The following is a 24,558-nucleotide window of genomic DNA, read 5'->3' on the forward strand; positions in this document are numbered from 1 at the left end:
GTTTTTACCTGGCGCCGAAAAGATAACAAAGAAGGCGCCAGGCGTATCTCGTCTGGGAGGGCATTCCATAGTTCGGGGGCCACCACCGAGAAGGCCCTAGATCTAGTTGTTGATCTCCGGGCCTCTTTATGAGTTGGGACCCGGAGAAGGGCCTTCGACGTCGAGCGTAATTATGGTTTATGGCTTGTGTTAATACAGCCAGTGTATCTGCCAGGTTTTATCTGAAGCTAGTAGCTGATAGAATGGGTCATGGTACACTAATCCTCTACCAGTTTCATTGGTTGCCAATTCATCTCTGGGATCACTTCAAAGGGATAGTCTTGACATTTTAAAAGGACTGGAACTAGAGAATCTCAAGAATCACCTGAATAAGCCTGCCTGAAAGCAGCCAAGCATGTGCTCAACCATTGAGCCGCAGCTCTTTTCCATCCTTTTCCTCCAGGAGTAAAACTAAGCAAAAAATATTTGTAGGAGAAGGCTTAACCACATTTGCACTTCTTCCTTATTTCAGGACAAGACGAATGGAGCAACTCAAGACACAAGGCACCTCCAGCAAGGACAACAAAGGGAGCCTACAGAGAGCAGCCATATGCCAGATACTGATTATACTGTCTGATGTTGTGAAATACCCAATCTCCACCAGTCCTGTATACTGTTCAAAGTAATTTTTTTCTATGAACAATCCCTTTTTATTAAAATCAAAGTGCTTAATCTGAATGGATGGACTGAGCTTAATCTATTTTTTGCTGAATGAAAAACCTGGACAGGAAGACACGTTGAAATGAGGAGATTTGTTATTTCCAGATTGTATTTGGAGAAGGAAAAAAAATAGGTGATCAAAACAAACAAAAAGAAAAAATAACCTTTGATTAACTAGTGTTAAAAACAGCTAGGTTTATTAAATATGTTAATCCATTATTTTAACCTAAGCACAACCTTTTATTTTAAAGGTTTTCAGCCATTTAGTTCTTCTACTTTTATCTTTCAACCATTTTGCTAGTCTTTCTCTTTGCAAACATATGTAAAAAGGGAGGCAGATCACAAATGCAAATAATGTGGTATTTTGTAACTTGAGTCTTGAAATGTTCTGTAGTGTTAAGCAAAGTTTACTCTTGCTTGATACTAAATAAACTTTTGAAAGAAAAATCAGTGTGTGTGAGAGTATGCATTATTTATTTAAAAACCTTCATAAATAGTAGTAAACAGGGAGGGAGTGATTTTAACAATGATCAATATTAAATTGCTCCTACTAAAACTCTGTACAACATTTTTATTAATAAAATGGTATAAACCTAAAGGTGCATTACTTTATAGATATAGATATACATATACATATAGATAGATATATATTTACTTATACACACAATATAGACTTAAAGGCGTTTATAGGAATTATCAAAATGGTATTGATCTACTGGAATGCCACATTTTAAAAAAGAAATTCTTGGTTTAAAATAGTTAATGCATTTTCTGAAACAAAAAAATAAAAAAATAAAACCTGTGACTTAGTTTTCATCTTGTTGAGCATTTCTTCACTAGTGCAACTTCGGAATTTTTGTTTGTTTTTTTGAGAATTTTGGTACCTTAATGACCACCTCACTCCGTGCTGGAAGCAATAAACACAAAGCTTTTAAAGACTTTCTGACTTGACTAATTGAGGTCGCTTTCGTCAGAGGCAGAGGATGTGTAACCCTTAAAACGGTCTTCATTTGCAAAGGTAAATAAATCAAATAAGATTTTAATCTCACTTAATTTATCTTAATATAACCAATAAAAGCAGGAAAAGAGTACAAATTAGCAAGTTCTATTTTAGATTATAGAAAAGAGAGGCTTTAAGATCACCACCTAAAATTTCATATTAAAAAGTTTAATTTGTTTTAGTCATCTAAAAAGCCTTAGTTCGGTCAGTTTAATTGGAGGAAATTATTCCCTATTAAACAAATGTAAAACCTCATAACTAGTAACTTGTAATCCTAGAATTTATGGACAAATAATGTAACTAAGAACTTAAAACATTACAAATATTTGTTTTTTTCTAAAGCTTTTGCTTAATTGATTATTTGATGTCTTTTATTTGTGATACATAAACTGCTTCTTATTTTAGATTTTAGAATTGTGGGGTTTTTTTAGTTAGTAAAAAGAAATCTTTTCTTTTGTCAGGAAACACTGAATGCCATGGAAAGCCAAGAAGATTAAAAACGTGTTTCTGTTGATGCTTTGGTAGGTACCTGTGTTTATTTCAATCTTTGTTAATGATGTACTAGAGAAAGATCTCTTAACTAGTAAACTACATTGCAATCTGATTTGCATCTTTCCACCCACCCTTGAAATGAAGGTCAAACTTCAAACCAAGAATTGATATAAGCATACATATTACATTTTCATTCCTCAGTGAAATAGCACGAGTGAGATACTGCATTGGTGGCTGTTTTTAGATATCATGCCAAACTATTGTTTTAGAGCTGAACCTATCACAAACCCTGGTTTGCAAGGGGATGCCATGCTAAAATACCACATGGTATTATAAAGCTGGTTTGCAAACCTTTGTGTGTGCTAACAATGGTTTGCTATTCCACAGACAAACCATGCTATGGTGATTGCTCTGCCTCAAAAAACTGCAATACCGTGGAAATGGAATTGAATTTATGAAATCGTCTGGACAGATGGAAAATAAAAGCAGACAAGCAGTTGTAAACCATGTTTGTTTATTGTACATTTGGAAGCTGAAACCATGGTATGAGTTCTTAACAACAGTTACCTTGTTTTGGAGTGACTAAGCCAATGTGAGACTTAAAATGGACACAGGGTTAGTGTCTATTTAGGACCTTTAGTGTAGTGGCACCTACCCTGTGGAATTCCCTTCCCTTAAATATTAGGCAGGCACCATCTCTGCTATCTCTTCGGTGCCTTTTGAAGACTTTCCTCTTCCAACAAGCCTTTTAAGTTGAGACCTATCCCAGTCTGCGTCTGTGTTAGAATTGCTTTTAATATGTCTTTTAATATCTTTAACCCTTTTTTTTTTAAAAAAAGATGTTTTTAAAGGGTTTTTTTAAAATGTTTTTAACGTTGTTTTGTTTTAATGTATTTTAAGGTCTTTTTATGATGTTTTAAAGTGTTTTTAGTGTTTTTGTTTGCCCCCCTGGGCTCCTCCTGGAGGGAAGGGCGGGGTATAAATAAAATAATAAATAAGTTCTGATAGAATAGAATGCTCGAGAATTATTTTGTAAGAAGCAAGCAAAAGTAGAATGCCACATTGGGTGAGTTAAGCCAAAGGTCTCACTTTGTTTGGCCAATGAATGAGTGCAGACGAACTTCAGAGTGGTGGTGATCTCTGAAGTGTCTCTTTCTTCCTACAGCCATCCAAAGTGCCAGAATTTTCAGCTATGATGCAGTGATTCTAGGCAAGGGGTGGAGACATAACCTGTGGGCCTAATTTGGCCCACCAGACCACTTTGGCCAAGCCCACCTGCCCTACTTCTGAAGTCATGTAAGGCATCAGGCGATGGGCAGGTAACAACCTGTCTCAGCTGAAAGTTGGGTTTGCCTGCACCACAAACCAGCTGATAGTGATGCCTGAAAAGCCCTATGCAAGACACAACTATCAGCTGACTGTCAGGTCTTGCCCAGAACCTTGCAAAGCCACTCCATAAGACCACTGCAGGCAAAATGATGCCCCCCAAGTCACGGTCTGGCCCACCAGCCAGATCCAGTTTCCCACCCCTGTTCTAGGTAATCGTCTAGCCAATTCCAGTTTGTAGGAATGCCTTCATGTCACTCCATAAATGTGTGTTTTCACAACATACTGTGCTGCATCCCACATGCTGTGTGCTAGCACAAGGGCTCTAGTAGTAGTGGGCGGGCACGTTTTAATATTGCGCAACAATAATATTGTGCAGCAAAGTGACAGCAACCTCCTTATGCATTCTCCTGCACAATAACATTCTGCTGGTAGAAAACATATTTTCCGGTGCCTTTGAACTTAGCTCTACATTCACTGGATACAACCCACTATCTATCTATATGTGGCGCTTTAAACAGATTTTGCATCAAGGGAAGCTCAATTCTGTGACTTGCTAGTTTGCATGACCTCTTTCTTATTTTGCGTATTATTCGATGCCTCAACTTTGGCTAGTTGTTGGGAAGGGGAAGGAACTGTGAGAAACAGGGTCACCACTGGCCTTTGAGAGAGACAGCTGCAGTGCTAAACACTGATAGTACATTCTGGTCTAGCAGCAGTTTGCATAGCAGATGTATGGTGTGGTCCCCAACACCCTGAATCTGTGTTAGTCATCTGTAAAAGCAGTCTAATCCCCAGGGAACAAGGTAATGTGGAAAGAGCCTAAGAAGCCAAAGATCTCATTTGGGAGACTTTTGTGACTCTTGTGAATAAAAATAGATTCCCCGACCCCTGCATGCCTTTTTCCTCCCTTTCTTGGAGTAGAACATGTGAACTGTCACCACTGTTTTAGAGGCGAGATTATACAAAAGCTTTGCCTGTGGTGTTTTACCTTGAATGGCCGCTTGCACATGAAAACAATCACGTGACGTTAAAGGCATAAAATAATGCAAACGTGTGAACTTGGCCTAAATTCACCCCATACTATTAAAAGCTCTGGCAGTAGCTTGAACCATGCAATACTCCCAAACCTGAGAATGGACTTCAGACATTTGATCTTAGAGGTTTTGGTCCATATCTGAATTTTTAAATTGGTGGGAGAATTATATACTCTTTTAGGTATATGTTCACTCTCTTGTGGAGAAGAACGTCTCTTGTCAAAGAAAGCAGGTTTCTTTTTTCTCCCTGAAAAAGACTTCTGTGCCTCCATAGGGCACAAAGATTTTTATAAAATAAAAACAGCATTCACAACCATTTTTAAAGTTACTTTTCTTATCTGCCTCATTGCAAGGGCTTATGGTGACTGGCAACAAAATTGATGAAACCCTTAATACCTGGTTGAATACTAAAATACAATTTTGGAAATAGCCATCTTCTGTTCTGCTTTAGCCCTTCAAAGAAACCACCCCATACAAGATCTTACAGTGCTACTTGTGCTGGGGAAAAAAAGTCTTGAACCTCAGGAAATTTCCATTTCCTCAAAACGGGAATATAGCATCTCTTCAAGAGACTTGCGTGAAGAGTCTGAAAAGAGCAGTGTGAAAATGGTTCTTCTGCTTTGGCATAATAGGGTTCCAGTCCAGGTATCGTTTTCAGACCCCAGGGCTTTGTTCACGTGAGACCTAATTTCTAGAACACAGGAATTGCTTTGCCCCTTCAGGTTAAAGTCCAGCATTCTTTTTTAATAACTGTGGCAATACAAACATCTCTAGAAGAGGGACGTACCATTGATATGCTGGGAGCTGGAGTCCAGCAAAATCTGGAGAGCCACCAGTCCCTGGTCTAGAAACTCACAAGCAGGGCCTGATGGTTATAGCCTTCCCTCAAGACCTGATTCTCACTATGGTTATACCAATTCACATGACCTCAGTAAGAACTAGGCCTATAATTCCCCAGTGTCAGAGGTATTAACATTGCTTCAGAATGTAAATATTGTGTGAGCTGTAATGGCTAGTACCTACTGATAGGCCCATCCTCCCTGCATTTGTCTAGCCATTTACAGCTTTTATAAGACATCTGAGACTTTCTGTACACATAGAGCAGAATTATGTGGTAGAATGAACTGTACCACTTCAGGCTGCTGATGGGGGAATAATGCTCACCCACCTTTTAAAAAGCAGCAGCAGCTCATTACAAATGGAAAACTAGCACAGCAGAACCCAGCTGAGCTTTCTTCCAGATGTTTTCCCAGCTTTTGGTGTTTTACATTCAGGGAATTAGTTTACATGGGGAAGCATTCAGAAATGGCATGTTCTATCTGCAGCCTGAAATGATAAGATTTCCCTCTACAGTAGGGCCCCACTCATATGGCAGGTTAAGTTCTAGACCCCTGCCAGAAAGCGGATCGGCTGTAGCATGGGGGTCTGGAACCTAACCCGCTGATCGCACCAGAGGAGGAGATCAGATCTTCCCCTCCTTGGGCGCAATCAGCTCGAGCGGGAGTCTGATCACGCCAGAAGAGAAGATCAGCTGTAGCCCACTACAGCTGATTTTCCCCTCCTCTGTCATGATCAGCTGGAGTGCGGGAGTCTGACTGCCCCCATGGAGGAGAAGATCAGCTGTAGCCCACTACAGCTGATCTTCCCCTCCTCCGCCATGATCAGCTGGAGTGCGGGAGTCTGACTGCCCCCATGGAGGAGAAGATCAGCTGTAGCACACTACAGCTGACCTTCCCCTCCTCTGGCACGATCAGCTCAAGCGGGGGAGTCTGATCGCGCCAGAAGAGGAGAAGCACGCTACAGCTGACCTTCCCCTCCTCCGGTGCGATCAGCTGGAGTGCGGGGAGCTCCAGCCCCCCCTCCAGCTGATCGCCCCCGCTGGCGCCGTATTAGCAGAACGCCAAAAAGCAGGGCCCTACTGTACAGCTTCATTCTGTGGTGTGTGTAGGTCAGGCCTGAGCTGGTGGCTGTTAACCATGACTTGTGGCACAGAATTCTGTTATGTTTTGCATTTGCTTCTGCCACAACTGAATGTGTGGCAGCTAAAATAATGACTGGCCTGCCAGTGGAATATCATTGCTAGTTTTCATCACCCACATGAGGTATGAAAAGGGGTGCATTGTAGTCCTTAAATGTATCTTTAGCCTGCCCTTTGCGATTGGTCATCTCTGCGTAACAGAACACCCACTCCATTGTTGTTTTTCCTGCAGAAACGCATATCATAGGTTTCCCCACAAATCAGTAACATTTTATAATTGCTGCTTTCCACCACCTGCAATGTGATAGTCCCCAGAGAGTCACCAATAATTATTAGTTCCAAGAATATATACATATGTGTGTCTTTTGTTCTGCTGTTTTCCAGGGACTTCGCTCGCTGTTACGGACAGATTCAAAACACTCCCCTCACCAATGTGCCTTGGGAACAATAGCCAGCAGCTCTTTGAAACTCCAGTTTGATTTCCTTTTTATGCTACTCTCTGTACTCGAGACTCTACAAAATGTATTGTTTTTCAGACCTGTTTTAACTCTATCATGTTTATTAATTTACTACTGTACTTTTGTGAAGATGTTAATAAAAGACTTTTCTGTTTCATTGTCCTGCACAAAGAAATATTGATTCTTTATCACACTTCGTAAGCTTTTGCACGGTGAGAGTAACTTTGAGGGAGTCTCTTTCAAGCTAGCCCATTACTGGAGAGGGTTTGTCAGTCGTGTACAGCAGCTGAGGCAAACAGAATAGTGTGTTGCAGAAAACACAGTCTAAAGGTGAACACATATGCCTAGAGCACAAGCTGGCTTAGGGAGAAGGATTCTGGAAAGGGAAGAAAGCCACACTTTATTCCCATGCTGTTAGAAGAGCTGTCAAACAATCTAAAATTCTGCATTAAACATTCTGCATCGTGAAGTACCAGTGTGCTTTGAAAACTGAGTACATACTGGCCTCTTCAAAACATAAATGGTTCCTAACTCAGGGTGAGCGGTTTGTGAGAAGTCTGTGCCACACACCATACCTGCATACCTGTAATTCATGTACATCCACTTTCTTCTCTTTCATCTTCCTTTCTGTTCTCTCTGTTTCCCTTCATTGTAAGTTCTCACTTTGCTCTTTCTACAGTTCTCTGTTACCTCCTTCTCCGAAGCTTCTCTGTTAGTCAATCAACTTCTCATTTAAGTGTCCCCACTTCAGCAGAATTGTCTAGCTTCACTGTGCCGCCTCCACTCCTTCATCACTGTTCTCTGAATCCAGTTCCAATGATTCTCGTTCCTGTAATGCAGGTCTTCAGTGCATAGGCTTTGCTATGTTTGGTGTAGTAGACAATATGTCGGCATTAATGTCTTAAATCTTAAAAGTTGAAATATATATTGCATATTCTCCACATCTCCATTTTTGATCTCCAGCGATGCATAAAGACCAAGAGTAGCCCTTGTCACTCTCCATCTTCCCACACCAATCCCAGAGTGATCCACCCCTTACTTTTTGGTCAGCCACACTGCCACCTTTCTGCCCTCAGTTGTAAAGAGGGAAAATTTAACTCAAAAAGGATGTTGTAGATCTGGAAAAGGTTCAGAAAAGAGCAACCAAAAATGATCAAGGGTTTGGCGCAGCTCCCCAGTGAGAAAATGTTACAACATTTGGGGGTTTTTAACATAGAGAAAAGGCGAGTAAGAGGGAGACATGATAGATGTATGAAATTATGCATGGTGTGCAGTCAAGTTTTTCTTCCTCATAATAGTATAAGTTGGGGACATCCAATGAAGCTGAATGTTGGAAGATTGATGACAGACGTAAAGAAAGTACATCTTCACACAGAACTAGGGAATTCACTCCCACAACAGGTATTGATGGCCACCAACTGCTTCTTGCAGATACCATCTTATCAAGAGGTCCGTTCTGCACAACATAGGAAACGGACTTTTAGTGTAGTGGCACCTACCCTTTGGAATTCCCTCCCCTTAAATATTAAACAGGCACCATCTGTTATCTTTTCGGTGCTACTCTTTCAACTCTTTTGTCCTCTTTCAACAAGCCTTTTAAGTTGAGACCTTATCCCAGTCTGCGTCTGTGTTGGAATTGCTTTTTAATACGTTTTTAAACCTTTTTTTAAAGATGTTTTTAAAGGTTTTTAAAAATGTGTTTAAAGATGTTTTATTATATTTTAAAGTCTGTTTCTATGATGTTTTAAAGTGTTTTTCTTGTCTGATCTTGTAAGCTAAGCAGGGTCAAGCCTGGTTAGCACTTGGATGGGAGACTGCCTGGGAATACCGGGTGCTGTAGACTTCGAGGACGGCAATGGTAAACCACCTCTGAATACCTCTCACCATGAAAATCCTATGAATATGTCCAAAAAAAGATTCATAGGGTCACCATAAGTCGTAATCAACTTGAAGGCATATAACAACAACAAAATGTTTTTGGTGCTTTTGTTTGCCACCCTGGTAGGAAGGGTGGGATATAAATCAAATAATAAATAAAAATAAACTTCAACCGTTTTTTAAAGTAGATAAATTTATGGAGGATAAGGGTATCAATGCCAAGATGTCTATATTCTGCCTGTTCTCAGAGGCAATATGCTCCTGAATGCCAGTTGTTGGTAATCACACATGGGGATGCTGTTGCATTCAGGTCCTTATTTTGGGCTTCTTCCGCACATCTGGTTCACCCTGTAAGCACAGGATCCTGGACTAGATGGGCCATTTGTCCAGTCCAGCAGTCTGTTCCTATGTCCTTCAATGTTTTCCCATTCCACCTGGTTATGAGATACCAGAGTGTTTTGCTTATTTTCTTGGGGGAGGAAATGGCAGGGCACCTGGCATTGGACCAGCAGTGGAGCAGAAGATGACAAGTGTTTGACTGCTTCAGTCCAGTGGGTACCATTTTGATGCTTTGGGCAGAAGCCATAGTTTTCTAATAGGTGGACTAGCATAGAAATACATGCAAAGTCATTAGGTTGGACTGGAAGGGACTATACTGTGTGTGGAAGAGCCTTCTGCTCACATGGCGGGGGAGAAGGCCTGCAATTTCAGTCCCATACGTCACAGCTCACGCCCTTCCAGCGGATTCCCTGGCCCTTGGGAGCAACATTCTGGAGGAGACAGCTGCAGTGGGGAGAGGAAGGTACAGGAACTGTCGGTGCCTCATTGATTTTAACATCTAACCCACCGTAGGAATCATACTTCCACAATCATGGCTGCAAGTGTAAATCTGCATTAGTGTTATGATTGCTACTGCTTGCTTGTTGGCAGTGGAGGACATTCTATGTTAGGGATGACACCTCCCAGTTGATTGACAGGCAGGGCCCAGAATCCTTTGCCTCCTCTCCAGGGGGAGGAGTTATCCCACCCTCCTGTCCTACCCTTCCTGAGGTCCACGACAGTTGGGATCCTTTAGACTGCTAAATAACCTTTTGAGTTTCCTTACATTCTTTTGCCTTGTGAGCTTCTTCCTCTCCCTTTTTTCCATTGGTGTGAAGGTTTTTTATTCTGCCCCCTCTTTTTTTTTTTTTGCTTCATCTCTGGGTTTGCATAGATGCATCCAGAGAAGGGATTTGGTGTGTGTGTGTGGTTGGTATTTGACTTTTTGCCATTTTGGCTTCATTGTGGACTTGGGAACAGAGACTTGATTGTGGGTACCCTGCGGGGTCTGTGGTGGCTGCCGGGGTTTGCTTCGGCCAGCCTTTGACTGCTGCCCATTTGCTACCGGGCCAAGTTCAAGGTTCTAGTTTTGGTGTACAAAGTTCTATGCAGCTTGGGACCAGGATACCTGAAAGACCATCTTACCCCTTATATACCCAGTCGATCACTGCATTCTGCAGGTGAGGGCCTTCTGCAGATACTATCTTATCAGGAGGTTCATTCTGCACAATATAGGAAACGGACCTTTAGTGTGGCAGCACCTACCCTGTGGAATTCCCTCCCTTTGAATATTAGGCAGGCACCATCTCTGCTGTCTTTTCGGCGCCTTTTGAAGACTTTCCTCTTTCAACAAGCCTTTTAAGTTGAGACCTATCCCAGTCTGTGTCTGTGTTAGAATTGCTTGTTAATATGTTTTTAACCTTTTTTAAAAAAAAATTAAAGCTTTTTTAAAAAGTGTTTTTAACATTGTTTTGTTTTAACGTATTTTAAGGTATTTTTGTGATGTTTTAAAGTGTTTTTAGCGTTTCTGTTTGCCGCCCTGGGCTCCTGCTGGGAGGAAGGGCGGGATATAAATCAAATAATAAATAATAAATATTGAGGAGACTTGATTGTGAGTACCCTCAACTTCACATTCTTCACTTTTTTGAATGGCCTCTCCTGTGTATGAATTTTAAATTGGAAGCTGTTTGGGACAAAAATTGTTCTTTTGTTGCTTTGTTCAATAGCATGCACCTTGATGGTACAATTTGAATAATAACAACTACTAGGGGGAAATCCTGCTCAGAGTAAACCCAGTGAAATTAATGAATCTAAATCATGCCTATTTTCAGTGGGTCTACTCTGTGGAGGACTAGCACTGTATGCCACCTGAAGACTGTAAAATTAAGTTTGTTTTTAAAAAAAATTTTTTAAACAAATTGACCCAAAACGTTCTCCAGTTATTCATGCCTGCAGTGTAATTGACCCAAAAGGTTCCTCAATTATTCAGGCTGCAACTTACATGTATTTTTAATGCAAGTACTTATTAAAAGAGTAACTTTCTTCTCACACAGAAGAGGGAACACGTCTTCTAAAATGCCTGGTGCAACACACACATGCATCATCGAGACACAGAAAATAATTAGAATGATTATTTTAATCATGCAAATGTATGCAAATGTATGCAATTGGGTGACAGTCCTAATTACTGTACTTCCTAGTGACTCACAAATCTTGATCTAAGGACCACTTTATCAGAGGTTAGACTGTGGCTGGTGCAAAAAATCTCTCCTCATAAAGGGAGTCCATGCAACAAGGAATGTTTAATAGTGCAACCCTATACATGTCTACTCAGAAGTAAGTCCCATTGAGTTCAGTGGGGTGTAGTCGCAGGTAAGGATTGGAGCCTCATCTCTTTTACATAAACCTTTCTACTCTCATAGATAAGGGATTGTGGGGGGGGGGAAGTCCTCCAGATATTGTTGGAAGCCAACTTCTATCAGCTGTAGCCAGTGTGTCCAAAGATCAGTTGGAGATAGGAATTGGAGTCTAGTAACATCTGGTTGCCGCATGTTCCCCACGTCTGTCATAGAACATTAGCATGCCAGCACTGATGAAGCTCTGAGTCATGCAGAACTAGTGGTTAATGTTGATTGTTGAATGTGTAGACTACATCTTGACCAGTCCCGTGGGTAAGGGCTCTTGAACTGTATGTGGAAAGTGAGTCCAAGCCAGCCCTAATTCTCTTCAGGGATCTAAGCTGACTCATTGCAGCACCAGATTGTACACAAAGATTTAAATTACTGCGGCCATTCTGCATGTGAAGTGTGGGACCCAAATGGACACAAGGGAGCCGATAACTATGGGTGTTTAAGCATATCTGCCTGTCATTCACACTGTTGGTTCACCAAGATTCCGCAGAAGCAAACACAAATGCTGTGTGAAATGTGCAGCCTCTCATAATGCAACCAGCAATCAGATAGACAGGAATGGACGGAATATGGCTTACCTGGCACCCACAAATGCACATACTGTTTTGCATTTGCACAACGGTGCCCTGTAAGCAATTGGTTTAGCCTGTGAATTTGGGGAAACAAATTACTGTATGTTAATTGTTTGGAGAGGATGTCATTTCCCACAGAGTTGTCTTTTGCCTTAGAATGCATCTTCACATAGCCATAAACGTTGGACGTTTTAGAAATTTTCATTACCGATTTGAGGATCTGTTTTTGGAAATGCAATAGGTTTTTCTTCTACGAACAGTCATATTGATATAACTCCTGTGCTTGTTTTCATGGCCCAAACTTCCCTTACATCTTCATAAGGAAAGAGTCTTTGGCCCAAGGGGGCTTCATGGAGGCTAAATAAATGCCTAATATATCCCTGATACTTGTTCCTCTTTTCCAGAGGAATATCTATCTTAGTCTTTAAGGTGCCCCAAGACTTTGTTGCTCTTTATAAAATAGTTGATCCCTAATTAACTTTTGTCATTTGCTTCCCCACCCCCCGCAAAAAAATATTTCTGAAGTACTAGTTCTGCAAACTGGGAGAATTGTAAAGAATCATTCATTGATTGTGGAAAACAACACTGCTTGCTGTTTCCGTAGTTGGCCCATGGCAGATATATATTCCAATCTGAAGGAGAGCTCTCAGCTTCACTTCAGAGGAATTCTTGAGATGTTATTCTATATATGGGGCAATGATTATAATTAGGCTAATTGGATTTTGTTTCTACTGGTCTATGCAATTATTTTAAATCACTTAGTTTCGCTGTTGGATATATTTTTGTATGTTGTTATTTGTGTATGTGCCAAGCAGCATATGTATGTACACATTCTTAGTGAATACTACTGAAGAAGACTGGTCAAAATGTGTTTCCCTTTTAGCTTTATATTTGTCTATGTTTTTTCCCAATTAACATTTGAGCTATAACTCTTGTATTAATGTGACAGCAATTCATTGTATTTTTTTTCCCTGACACCAGTTGGTTTGTCAGCAAGGCTTCTTTGTCCACATCAAATGTCTCCATTTTTCTGACTTACATTTAACCATTAGTTTCCAGAGAAGACAACCATATCTCAATGGTAGAGCAGCCATTTGCTTTGCAGAAGATTGCAGCCTCAATCACTGGCACCTCCAGTTAAAGGTTCTGTCTAAAGACAGAAAGACTGAGAGGCTCCAAGAAGAAGGAGGGGAAGGATGATTCCCACCCGCAATTCACACCTTCCACCTTGCTATTTGCATGTTGAATGCACACAGTGATTGAGTCAAAACTAGGCTCTGAAAGACGCAAGGGTTTGCTTTTATGTTTCCCCCTTGGCCACCAGTCTATCTTATTGTTTAGCAATAGCCCTTTAAGGTTTCTGGGAGAGCTTTTGAAGCCCAGCAACCCTTTTACCTGGAAATGCCACAAGCATAGCTGTGAGTTTTCATCCCAGGTGAAAGCTGAGTTTTTGTCCCAGGTTTAAGCCTTTCTCCAGGCATGAAGGTGACCTTCGGCATGCTACATCAGCCTCAGCCCTCCACAATTGCATACAGCTGATATATCTTAACAGGGTGTTTTGTAAGCCTTTACATAGCATACATGAACTGGTTTGTACACTCAGAATTATTATGAAGGGGTTGTTTTGAAGAAGGCTGAGATGGCTTCCATCTGTGCCGTGAATGTCAAGCACTGATATACTACTTTAAACAGTGATGGCTTCCCCTGACAATCCTTTACAAATCTCAGTTCCCAGGACTCTTTGGGAGAAGCCATGCTTGTTTAAAGTGATATAATATTGCTTTAAATGAACAGTGCAGATGGGGCTATTATATGAGAAGCATGTGCAGGTGAACTGCTTGTGAGACACTTGGGTGTTTTCTTTCTTCCATCACAGGATAATTCAAGATTATTTGGGACAAACAGAACTTAGGTGAGTTGGGAAAATACCTCTTTTTTAAAGGCCCACTTGGTGGTTTTCTATAGGCTTGACTTCATTCCAAGTCACCTAAATGTTCTTCTTAAAAGTTTTTTATAAAGTACATCAGTCAGCAGTATTAAATGTGTCTTGTAGATGACATCCACAACAGATGTTTTGTGCTCTGGGAGTGGCGGTGGAATTGCTTGATCATTGGCATTGAGTATGATGATGAACAAACTCCAGTTTTGAAGGTTCTTTTGGACAGTCTTTATTTCCTGCTTTCCACTGTACCTGTGCGTCCTCACCTCTAATACAGGGATAGGGAAACATGCTATTGGCAGAGCTTGGAAAAGTTACTTTTTTGAACTACAACTCCCATCAGCCCAATCTAGTGGCCATGCTGGCTGGGGCTGATGGGAGTTGCAGTTCAAGAAAGTAACTTTTCCAAGCTCTGGCTATTGGACTACAGCTCCCATCATCTCCGACCATTGGCCAGATTGGCTGAAGCTGGTGGGATCTGGAGTCTTAAGAAGTTATATGTCAGCTATGTTGCCAACAATATCCAGATAACAACATGAAATGACTCTCGGTACATTTCTATGCTAACCTGAGTTTGTAGCTTTAAAATAGCTTAGGGGTAATCACTTGTATTGTAGCTCTGGTTTGCAACGACTTGTGTTTTTTCCATAAATGCAATGTTCTCTACATTTCTAGTTGTGTTAAAGGTGAGAGAATAGATCTATTCTGTTTTTCCTTCTTGGCATGGACTCTTAACCTTTATCCAAGGCTTCTTACATAAACCAGAAAAATAAACATTAACCTATTGAACATACAGGGTACCTGCCCTTATTTGCCAAGGCCGGTGTCTATTTGCTGACACCTATCCCTAGCAAGTCATTTTTCCTGTTTAAACTATCCACATGCAATCCCTTCTACAAGACATCTAAACTTCCCTGGGAAGAGGGATTCATTGTTAAGCCACTCTGAAATAGTAGCTCTGAGAGGGGAATAGGGGTCTTCTAACAACTCTCAGCACCCTTAACAGCTTGCAGTTCACAGGATTCTTTGGGGGAAGCCATGATTGTTAAAAGAGTATCATAGTGTTTTAAATGTATAGTACAGATGTGACCTAAAATGAGGTGGGAGTCAAGCCTGTGGATTTCTATCTCCTTCCCCCATAATTCAAACACTCTGGATGTACTGTGTGTAGAAATGTGGCCCACTTGCATTGGCTGCCTGTATGTTTCCAAGCTCAATTCAAGGTGCTGGTTTTGACCTATAAAGCCTTACATGGCTTGGGACCACAATACCCGATGGAACGCCTCTCCCGATACGAACCCACCCGTACACTACATTCAAGATCAAAGGCCCTCCTCCGGGTGCCTACTCCAAGGGAAGCTCGGAGGGTGGCAACAAGGGAGAGGGCCTTCTCAGTGTTGGCCCCCAAATTATGGAATGATTTCTCTGACAAGGTGCGCCTGGCACCATCACTGTTACCTTTTCAGCACCAGGTCAAGACTTTCCTCTTCTCCCAGGCATTTTAGCATGTGTTTTATATTGTTTTAAATTTTTAAATTGTGTTTTAAATTGTATATTTGTTTTAATGTTTTTAGTTGCTGTAAACCGCCCAGAGAGCTTCGGCTCTGGGGCGGTATACAAGTGCAATAAATAAATAAATAAATGTGTGCACCCATACACAGACTACTTTTAAAAACTCTCACTGTCCTTGACCTACAGCTCCCAGGATTCTTTGGGGGAAACCATGATAGTTTAAAGTGCTATGATACTGTTTGAAATGCATTGCTGGCAATAATAGTGATAATGCAGTTTTAATCTCATGCTAGTTTTTAAAGTGCCATAAAGTCTTATGATCCCCACCCCCCAAAAAAACAATAATTGAGGAGGGAAAAGGTCAAAATGCTCCTGACCACTTGCAGAATGCTTCTCGACAAGCCATTAACCAGACAGCTAGATAAAGCCTACATGTACAGAGAGTGTACTAGACCACAAAACTCATACACCTTTCAGTCCATCTAGAAAGGTGTGATTAAAGTTTAGATCTTCATGGTGGATGACGGGAAGGTTGAAAAGCCTTGCACCATTCCTTCTCTGCACTTCAACAAGGCATGCCCAGACGTTTGTACTCTGCTATCTATTGCAAAGTACAAAATGCAAACTGAGAAATGGCCCTTGGAGAGAACAGATCAGAAACAGGGTTCCCATTTGTTAAGCTGAAGTAACTGTTCCCGTAAGCATGGCCCTATAGAGGTCTATGCAGGCACAGTGTTAAGAAGTAAGTCTAGCTGTGTCTTATTATCTGTGAGCTTGCCATACTCGGGAAGAAAGAAATTCGTAAAAGGCTGTCTGTCAGGCCTGAGGATTCTGTCCTCAGCTGGGCTTGCCAGTTCCTTTAGGCCAATGCTTCTAATCTGGCTCGGAGAGGTTTATATAACCCCAGCCTACTCAAATGTTAGTCTCCTGTGCAGTCTGATGTCAGAAGGCCTAAGAGTTTTCTTTGGGATCAATGGATTGGCCTGAAAAGTTACAGCTGGCTCTGGTTGTAACAGGATGGATGGATCTGTTGATTTCATTTTCTGATTTTTTCAGTCAAGTTCTGTTTGCAATAATAATAATAATAAAAAAACAAAAAAATCATCTGCATTTTAGTGCCCATTTCTCCTAATATACACAATTTAGCATGCAATTTTGTCATATATATATGCAAGCCATTTCCCCTAATACAAAATAAAGGTTGTTTTTTCACTAACATATTCATTTTATGCACACTTTCCCTTAGCATACACATTTTGTGTGTTTTTGTTTTGTTTCTGCACTGCAGAATTTGGAGACATGCACATTTTGAAGGGTCACCGGTTTCAGTTTGTGTATTGTTTCAGAAAGTATGAATTAGGAAGGATTGCATTCAAACGCAAACTGAACCAAATGCATTCTCAACACCTAAATGATTCCATCAGTGTGTTTATACACATCCAACCAAGTTTCAGCAATATGCCCAAGGCTGCCTGCTTCCTTCCTCACCCCCCAATGCTATTTGAATGTGAGGCTTTGCCAAAAAAAAAAAAAAAAAGCAAGACTACAGCCGAATGTCAAAGAGACTAAAGTAATGACAACAGAAGATTTATGTAACTTTGAAGTCGACAATGTGGGCATTGAACTTGCCAAGGATTATGAATACCATAGCACAGTCATTAACCAAACTGGAAAGAATAGTCAAGAAATCAGAGGCAGGTTAGGACAGGAGGATAGCCATGAGAGAACTAGAAAAGGTCCTCAAATGCAAAGATGTATCACTGAACACTAAAGTCAGGATCATTCAGACCATGGTATTCCCGATCTCTATGTGTGGATGTGAAAGTTGGACAGTGAAAAAAGCGGATAAGAGAAAAATCAACTCATTTGAAATGTGTTGGAGGAGAGCATTGCGGATACCATGACCGTGGAAAAGACAAATAATTGGGTGTTAGAACGAATTAAACCAGAACTATCACTAGAAGCTAAAATGACGAAACTGAGGTTATCTTACTTTGGACACATAATGAGAAGACAGGATTCACTAGAAAAGACAATAATGCTGGCAAAAAAAAAGGGAGTAGAAAAAGAGGAAGGCCAAACGAGATCTGAACAGGGTGGTTCATGACAGATGCTATTGGATGTCACTGATTCATAGGGTCACCATAAGTTGAAATCGACCTGAAGGCACATAACACACACACATAAGAAGCCTGCCATGAATTGATAGGAAGAGCCATAAGTGTTGGGAAATCATGTGGTTATATTCAATGTACCGCTAATCAGGGTCCTGTTAGCGCAAGGATTTCTGTTTGTGCAATGACATTTCCTCCTTTCTTCCCCCGCAGGCTCCCTATATCTGTTCTAGAGGTTCCCCCAACCCCCCAGATGAGATTTGGAGAGGGCATGGGAGGAGAGGCAGAAAGTCCCACTGTACAGATGAATATCCTTGCACAGCCTGGATGCGTTAGTTGGATATTGCTGATAGAAAGGGTTCGTGACTGTTGGGCAAGAGGGGAGGGGAGATGCTACAGAGCAGGGTACAAAGCACCCTTCTTTCTGATCGTTTCTGCACGTTGGCACCAACGACATGGGGAAATGCAGCTGTGAGGTCCTGGAAGCAAAATTTAGGTTGCTAGGTAGGATGCTGAAAGCCAGGACCTCCAAGGTGGCTTTCTCTGAAATGCTACCAGTTCCACGCGCAGGACCAGCCAGACAGGCCCAGCTTCGCAGTCTCAATGCGTGGATGAGACGATGGTATCGGGTGGAAGGGTTCGGATTTGTTAGGCACTGGGGAACATTTTGGGACAAGCCGGGCCTGTACAAAAGGGACGGGCTCCACTTGAACCAGAATGGAACCAGACTGCTGGCACTTAAAATTAAAAAGGTAGCAGAGCAGCTTTTAAACTGACTGAGGGGGGAAACCCGACAGGAGCTGAGAAAGGTCCGGTTCGGAATAAACCTCCCCCCTGGGATAAAAACCAAAGAAATGATGAAATTTTAAAAGGGGTAGGCCTAGAAGTAGGCATTGTGAGAGCAGGGGCACAGGATATAAATTCAGAAGAGCAAAATTACCACAGGCCTAACCACAAGTGCCAAAGACACTTGAAGAGAGACACTGCTTACAAGTGCCTGTACGCTAATGCTAGGAGCCTCCGAACCAAGATGGGAGAACTGGAGTGCTTGGTCTTAGAGGAGAACATTGATATAGTGAGCATAACCGAGACCTGGTGGAATGGAGAAAACCAGTGGGATACGGTTATCCCTGGATATAAACTATATCGGAAGGACAGGGAAGGACGTATTGGTGGCGGAGTCGCTCTATATGTGAAAGAAGGCATTGAATCCAGCAAGCTCGAAACCCCAAAAGAGGCAGACTCCTCCACAGAATCGTTGTGGGTGGTGATACCGTGCCCCAGGAGGGACTTAATACTGGGAACGATCTATCGTCCCCCTGATCAAAATGCTCAGGGAGACCTTGAGATGAGATATGAAATTGAGGAAGCATCCAAACTAGGAAATGTGGTAGTAATGGGTGACTTCAACTACCCGGACATAGACTGGCCGCATATGTGTTCCAGTCATGACAAAGAAGCAAAGTTTCTAGATATTCTAAATGACTATTCCCTAGATCAGTTGGTCATGGAACCGACCAGAGGGACGGCAACCCTGGACTTAATCCTCAGTGGGGACCGGGACCTGGTGCGAGATGTAAGTGTTGTTGAACCGATTGGGAGCAGTGACCACAGTGCTATTAAATTAAGCATACATGTAACTGGCCAATTGCCAAGAAAATCCAACACGGTCACATTTGACTTCAAAAGAGGAAACTTCACAAAAATGAGGGGATTGGTAAAAAGAAAGCTGAAAAACAAAGTCCAGAGGGTCACATCACTCGAAAATGCTTGGAAGTTGTTTAAAAACACTATATTAGAAGCTCAACTGGAGTGCATACCGCAGATCAGAAAAGGTACCACCAGGGCCAAGAAGATGCCAGCATGGTTAACGAGCAAAGTCAAGGAAGCTCTTAGAGGCAAAAAGTCTTCCTTCAGAAAATGGAAGTCTTGTCCGAATGAAGAAAATAAAAAAGAACATAAACTCTGGCAAAAGAAATGCAAGAAGACAATAAGGGATGCTAAAAAAGATTTTGAGGAGCACATTGCTAAGAACATAAAAACCAACAACAAAAAATTCTATAAATACATTCAAAGCAGGAGACCATCTAGGGAGACAATTGGACCCTTGGATGATAAGGGAGTCAAAGGTGTACTAAATAACGATAAGGAGATTGCAGAGAAGCTAAATGAATTCTTTGCATCTGTCTTCACAGTGGAAGATATAGGGCAGATCCCTGAACCTGAACTAACATTTGCAGGAAGGGATTCTGAGGAACTGAGACAAATAGTGGTAACGAGAGAGGAAGTTCTAAGCTTAATGGACAATATAAAAACTGACAAATCACCGGGCCCGGATGGCATCCACCCGAGAGTTCTCAAAGAACTCAAATGTGAAATTGCTGATCTGCTAACTAAAATATGTAACTTGTCCCTTGGGTCCTCCTCCGTGCCTGAGGACTGGAAAGTGGCAAATGTAACGCCAATCTTCAAAAAGGGATCCAGAGGGGATCCCGGAAATTACAGGCCAGTTAGCTTAACTTCTGTCCCTGGAAAACTGGTAGAAAGTATAATTAAAGCTAGATTAACTAAGCACATAGAAGAACAAGCCTTGCTGAAGCAGAGCCAGCATGGCTTCTGCAAGGGAAAGTCCTGTCTCAGTAACCTATTAGAATTCTTTGAGAGTGTCAACAAGCATATAGATAGAGGTGATCCAGTGGACATAGTGTACTTAGACTTTCAAAAAGCGTTTGACAAGGTACCTCACCAAAGGCTTCTGACGAAGCTTAGCAGTCATGGAATAAGAGGAGAGGTCCTCTTGTGGATAAGAAATTGGTTAAGAAGCAGAAAGCAGAGAGTAGGAATAAACGGACAGTTCTCCCAATGGAGGGCTGTAGAAAGTGGAGTCCCTCAAGGATCGGTATTGGGACCTGTACTTTTCAACTTGTTCATTAATGACCTAGAATTAGGAGTGAGCAGTGAAGTGGCCAAGTTTGCTGACGACACTAAATTGTTCAGGGTTGTTAAAACAAAAAGGGATTGTGAAGAGTGCCCAAAAGACCTCTCCAAACTGAGTGAATGGGCGGAAAAATGGCAAATGCAATTCAATATAAACAAGTGTAAAATTATGCACATTGGAGCAAAAAATCTGAATTTCACATATACGCTCATGGGGTCTGAACTGGCGGTGACCGACCAGGAGAGAGACCTCGGGGTTGTAGTGGACAGCACTATGAAAATGTCGACCCAGTGTGCGGCAGCTGTGAAAAAGGCAAATTCCATGCTAGCAATAATTAGGAAAGGTATTGAAAATAAAACAGCCGATATCATAATGCCGTTGTATAAATCTATGGTGCGGCTGCATTTGGAATACTGTGTACAGTTCTGGTCGCCTCATCTCAAAAAGGATATGATAGAGTTGGAAAAGGTTCAGAAGAGGGCAAGCAGAATGATCAAGGGGATGGAGGGACTCCCTTACGAGGAAAGGTTGCAGCATTTGGGGCTTTTTAGTTTACAGAAAAGGCGGGTCAGAGGAGACATGATAGAAGTGTATAAAATTATGCATGGCATTGAGAAAGTGGATAGAGAAAAGTTCTTCTCCCTCTCATAATACTAGAACTCGTGGACATTCAAAGAAGCTGGATGTTGGAAGATTCAGGACAGACAAAAGGAAGTACTTCTTTACTCAGCGCATAGTTAAACTATGGAATTTGCTTCCACAAGATGCAGTAATGGCCACCAGCTTGGATGGCTTTAAAAGAAGATTAGACAAATTCATGGAGGACAGGGCTATCAATGGCTACTAGCCATGATGGCTGTGCTCTGCCACCCTAGTCAGAGGCAGCATGCTTCTGAAAACCAGTTGCCGGAAGCCTCAGGAGGGGAGAGTGTTCTTGCACTCGGGTCCTGCTTGCGGGCTTCCCCAGGCACCTGGTTGGCCACTGTGAGAACAGGATGCTGGACTAGATGGGCCACTGGCCTGATCCAGCAGGCTCTTCTTATGTTCTTATGTTCTTATGATCCCTCCCTCCACTTGAACCATGGAGCCTTTTGCAGACTGCCCAGCTACACTTCTGCACCTCTGGGGAAGGGCCGTACGTAGCTCAGCGGCAGAGCATATGCCTTGCATGCAGAAGGTCCCAGGTTCAATCCCCAACATCTCCAGGTAGGGTTGGGAAAGACTCCCTGGCTGAAATCTAGGACAGCCGCTGCCAGTCAGTGTGGATAATTCTGGACTAAATGGACCAATGGCCTGGCTCAGTATAAAGCAGCATCCCATGTTCCATAGAAGTAGGTGCCACCACTGGGAATTCCAGGACAAATTTGAAGGGGATGTATTCAGTGAAGTAGTTGCATTGGTGCCATGACTTCTGCCAGTGCACAATGGAACTTTCCCTCTGTCTCCTCTTCCTGCGCACCGCCCCCAGAGTCCGCTCCCTAAATGTGTTCCGGTTTTTTCCTCTCAACACTCTGGAGCAGATCTGGGGACAGCATGGGAGGTGCAGGGAGAGGAAGTCCTGTTGTGTAATCGGAAATCCTGCTAACAAAACTACTTTGCTGGATTCTGCCTGAGGTTTTCTACCAGGTTCCGTGTGGAATTTCAAAAGGCACTTCCCATCTTCCTGTTCAACAACTAGGCCTGAGTGCAAAATGAATAGATATTTGAATTAAATTAAAACTTAACACACACACACGCACAAAATCACTTAATCTTTCAAGTGTTTTAATGAAGAGGTATCTGGGTTCCTCTTTTTTAAGGAAGATTTATCAAAGCCAATTATAGCCCTTTTTAGAACGTATAAAGGAACACAGGAGAGATCAGGTTTAAATTAAAAAGAAGCGTACCTTTGTTAGTTTTCAAATCTCTTTAAAAACTTCTTTATTTTTCCCACACAGCTTTTCATTCTTCAGGCCTTTAACTTTGGGAGAAGGGCCATAGCTCGGTGGCAGAGCATATGCCTTGCACGCAGCAGGTTCCAGGTTCAATCCCCAACATCTGTAGGTATGGCTGGGAGTAGGGTTGCCAGGTTCAGGGCCTGAGACTGATCCTGTGTCTTTAGGAGAAGAGAAACTCAGCCAAGTGCAGGTGTTCTTGCAACTCTGTAAAAGAAAAACCGCAAGGTGGAATTCTCCCTTCCCCCTGCACAACTTTTAAAGATACAGAAGACTTCCTGGAGGCTGGGCCTGGCAACCAAGAGGTCTTCTGTATCTTTAAAAGTTGTGCCTGGGGAAGGGAGAATTCCACCTTGTGGTTTTTCTCATTGTAAGGTTGCAAGAACACCTGCACTTGGCTGACTTTCTCTTCTCCTAAAGATACAGGATCAGTCTCAGGCCCTGAACGCGGCCACCCTAGCTGGGAGAGACTCCTGCCTAAAACCCTAGACAGCCACTGCCAGTCAGTGTAGACAATACTGAGCTAGATGGGCCAATGTGTCTGACTCAGTGTAATGCAGCTTTCTATATTCCTGACAGAGGGAGGGCATTCGCAAAATCGCAGGTTGTTCCTTAACTAGCCTGTCTCTCACGTAGATGGGTCAAAGGGTAAAACTTGCTTGCTTTTCCAAAAACAGTAGAAGTAGTAGCAGTACTTATTAAAAGTCCCCAAGTTTCATGCAATCTGTATTGATTCCCTTGGTTCTCTGGGCTCCCTTTGGGAAGAAGGGCAGGATATAAATGTAAGAAATAATAAATAATAATAAAAGGAGTCTTGGAGATGGTTGGAGTTTATTTTATTTATTTCTAATGTTTATAGACAGCTTTTCATTGCAAATGAACTCCAAGTGGTTTACATAACAAATTGATAAAACAATCCACCCGTCAAAGTAATAGTGTCTAAAACAATTGAAAGGTCATTGTCAGGCACCTGAAGTTTAACAGGAAGGGGGTCTATCTGGTTTCAGCTGGAAAGGAGTTGCACAGAGTTGGGCCCAAAATACTGAATGTGCTTGGTGGATACAAGTTCTGTATCTGAGCCATGGGGGAGGGGGGCTAAACAGAGACTCCCCCCAAGACCTCGGTGATTGCACAGGGATATAAGGGATCAGCTGGTCCTTGGGGTATCTTGGACCCAAGTGGTCAATGGGCTTGTAAATTAATAATACAAAGACCTTTGAACTTGGCCCAGTAACATATGGGCAGCCACAGCCAACTTTCGAGCACTATAAATGAGGTGGTGGTTGTTATGTGCCTTCAAGTCGATTATGACTTATGGCGACCCTATGAATCAATGACCTCCAAGAGCATCTGTCATGAACCGCCCTGTTCAGATCTTGTAAGTTCAGGTCTGTGGCTTCCTTTATGGAATCAATCCATCTCTTGTTTGGCCTTCCTCTTTTTCTACTCCCTTCTGTTTTTTCCCAGCATTATTGTCTTTTCTAGTGAATCATGTCTTCTCATTATGTGTCCAAAGTATGATAACCTCAGTTTCATCATTTTAGCTTCTAGTCCCAGGTGTCCCTGGAAAGACCAGGGATGGAAACAGAGACCTTCTGCATGCAAGGCAGATGCTCTTCCACTGACGTAGTCTGTCTTTTCTTTTTAAGTGAAGCATTTCTTTTGGCGCTTAAGTGGCCACCCTAACCACAGGTGGTGAAAGCCGCATGCCGGAAAGATTCACTTCCAGCTAAAGGGAGGCTTTGCAAGGTCTCCCCTGTGTCGTAGTGAGGTGTCCCTACTGTCCAGTTTCCCCTACCTCAAAGAAATACTAGAAAGTGCTAGCTTGAGAAAAGCTAGCACTAGTGGAGGCTGGTGCATTATGGCATGCGGGACAGTGCCCCACCAAATCCAGTCTGACTTCAGACCTACTTGTCTTCTTCTTTACAGCCAGTCCCTGAGGTAGCAGCACT

At 42.2% G+C, this 24,558-nt stretch overlaps 1 protein-coding gene across 3 annotated transcripts in view; it reads left to right on the plus strand.

Annotated features, from left to right (window-relative positions):
- KHDRBS3 (KH RNA binding domain containing, signal transduction associated 3) overlaps positions 1-7,066 on the plus strand; it is a 145,154-nt gene extending 138,088 nt beyond the window's left edge. The window contains exons 9-11 of one of the 3 annotated variants that reach the window (XR_009760222.1): positions 512-661; positions 2,161-2,220; positions 6,917-7,066. Coding sequence is in view for 2 of the 3 variants with exons in the window: in XM_061606987.1 (XP_061462971.1) it covers positions 512-603 (92 nt within the window). In the remaining variant the exon portion in view is untranslated. Of the gene's footprint in view, positions 1-511; positions 1,118-2,160; positions 2,221-6,916 lie in introns of those variants that run through there. The other 2 variants (XM_061606987.1, XM_061606985.1) reach the window with 2 other exon arrangements.
- Positions 7,067-24,558: the final 17,492 nt, after the last annotated feature.

This window comes from Rhineura floridana, chromosome 1 (assembly GCF_030035675.1).
Source record: "Rhineura floridana isolate rRhiFlo1 chromosome 1, rRhiFlo1.hap2, whole genome shotgun sequence".
NCBI lineage: Eukaryota > Metazoa > Chordata > Lepidosauria > Squamata > Rhineuridae > Rhineura > Rhineura floridana.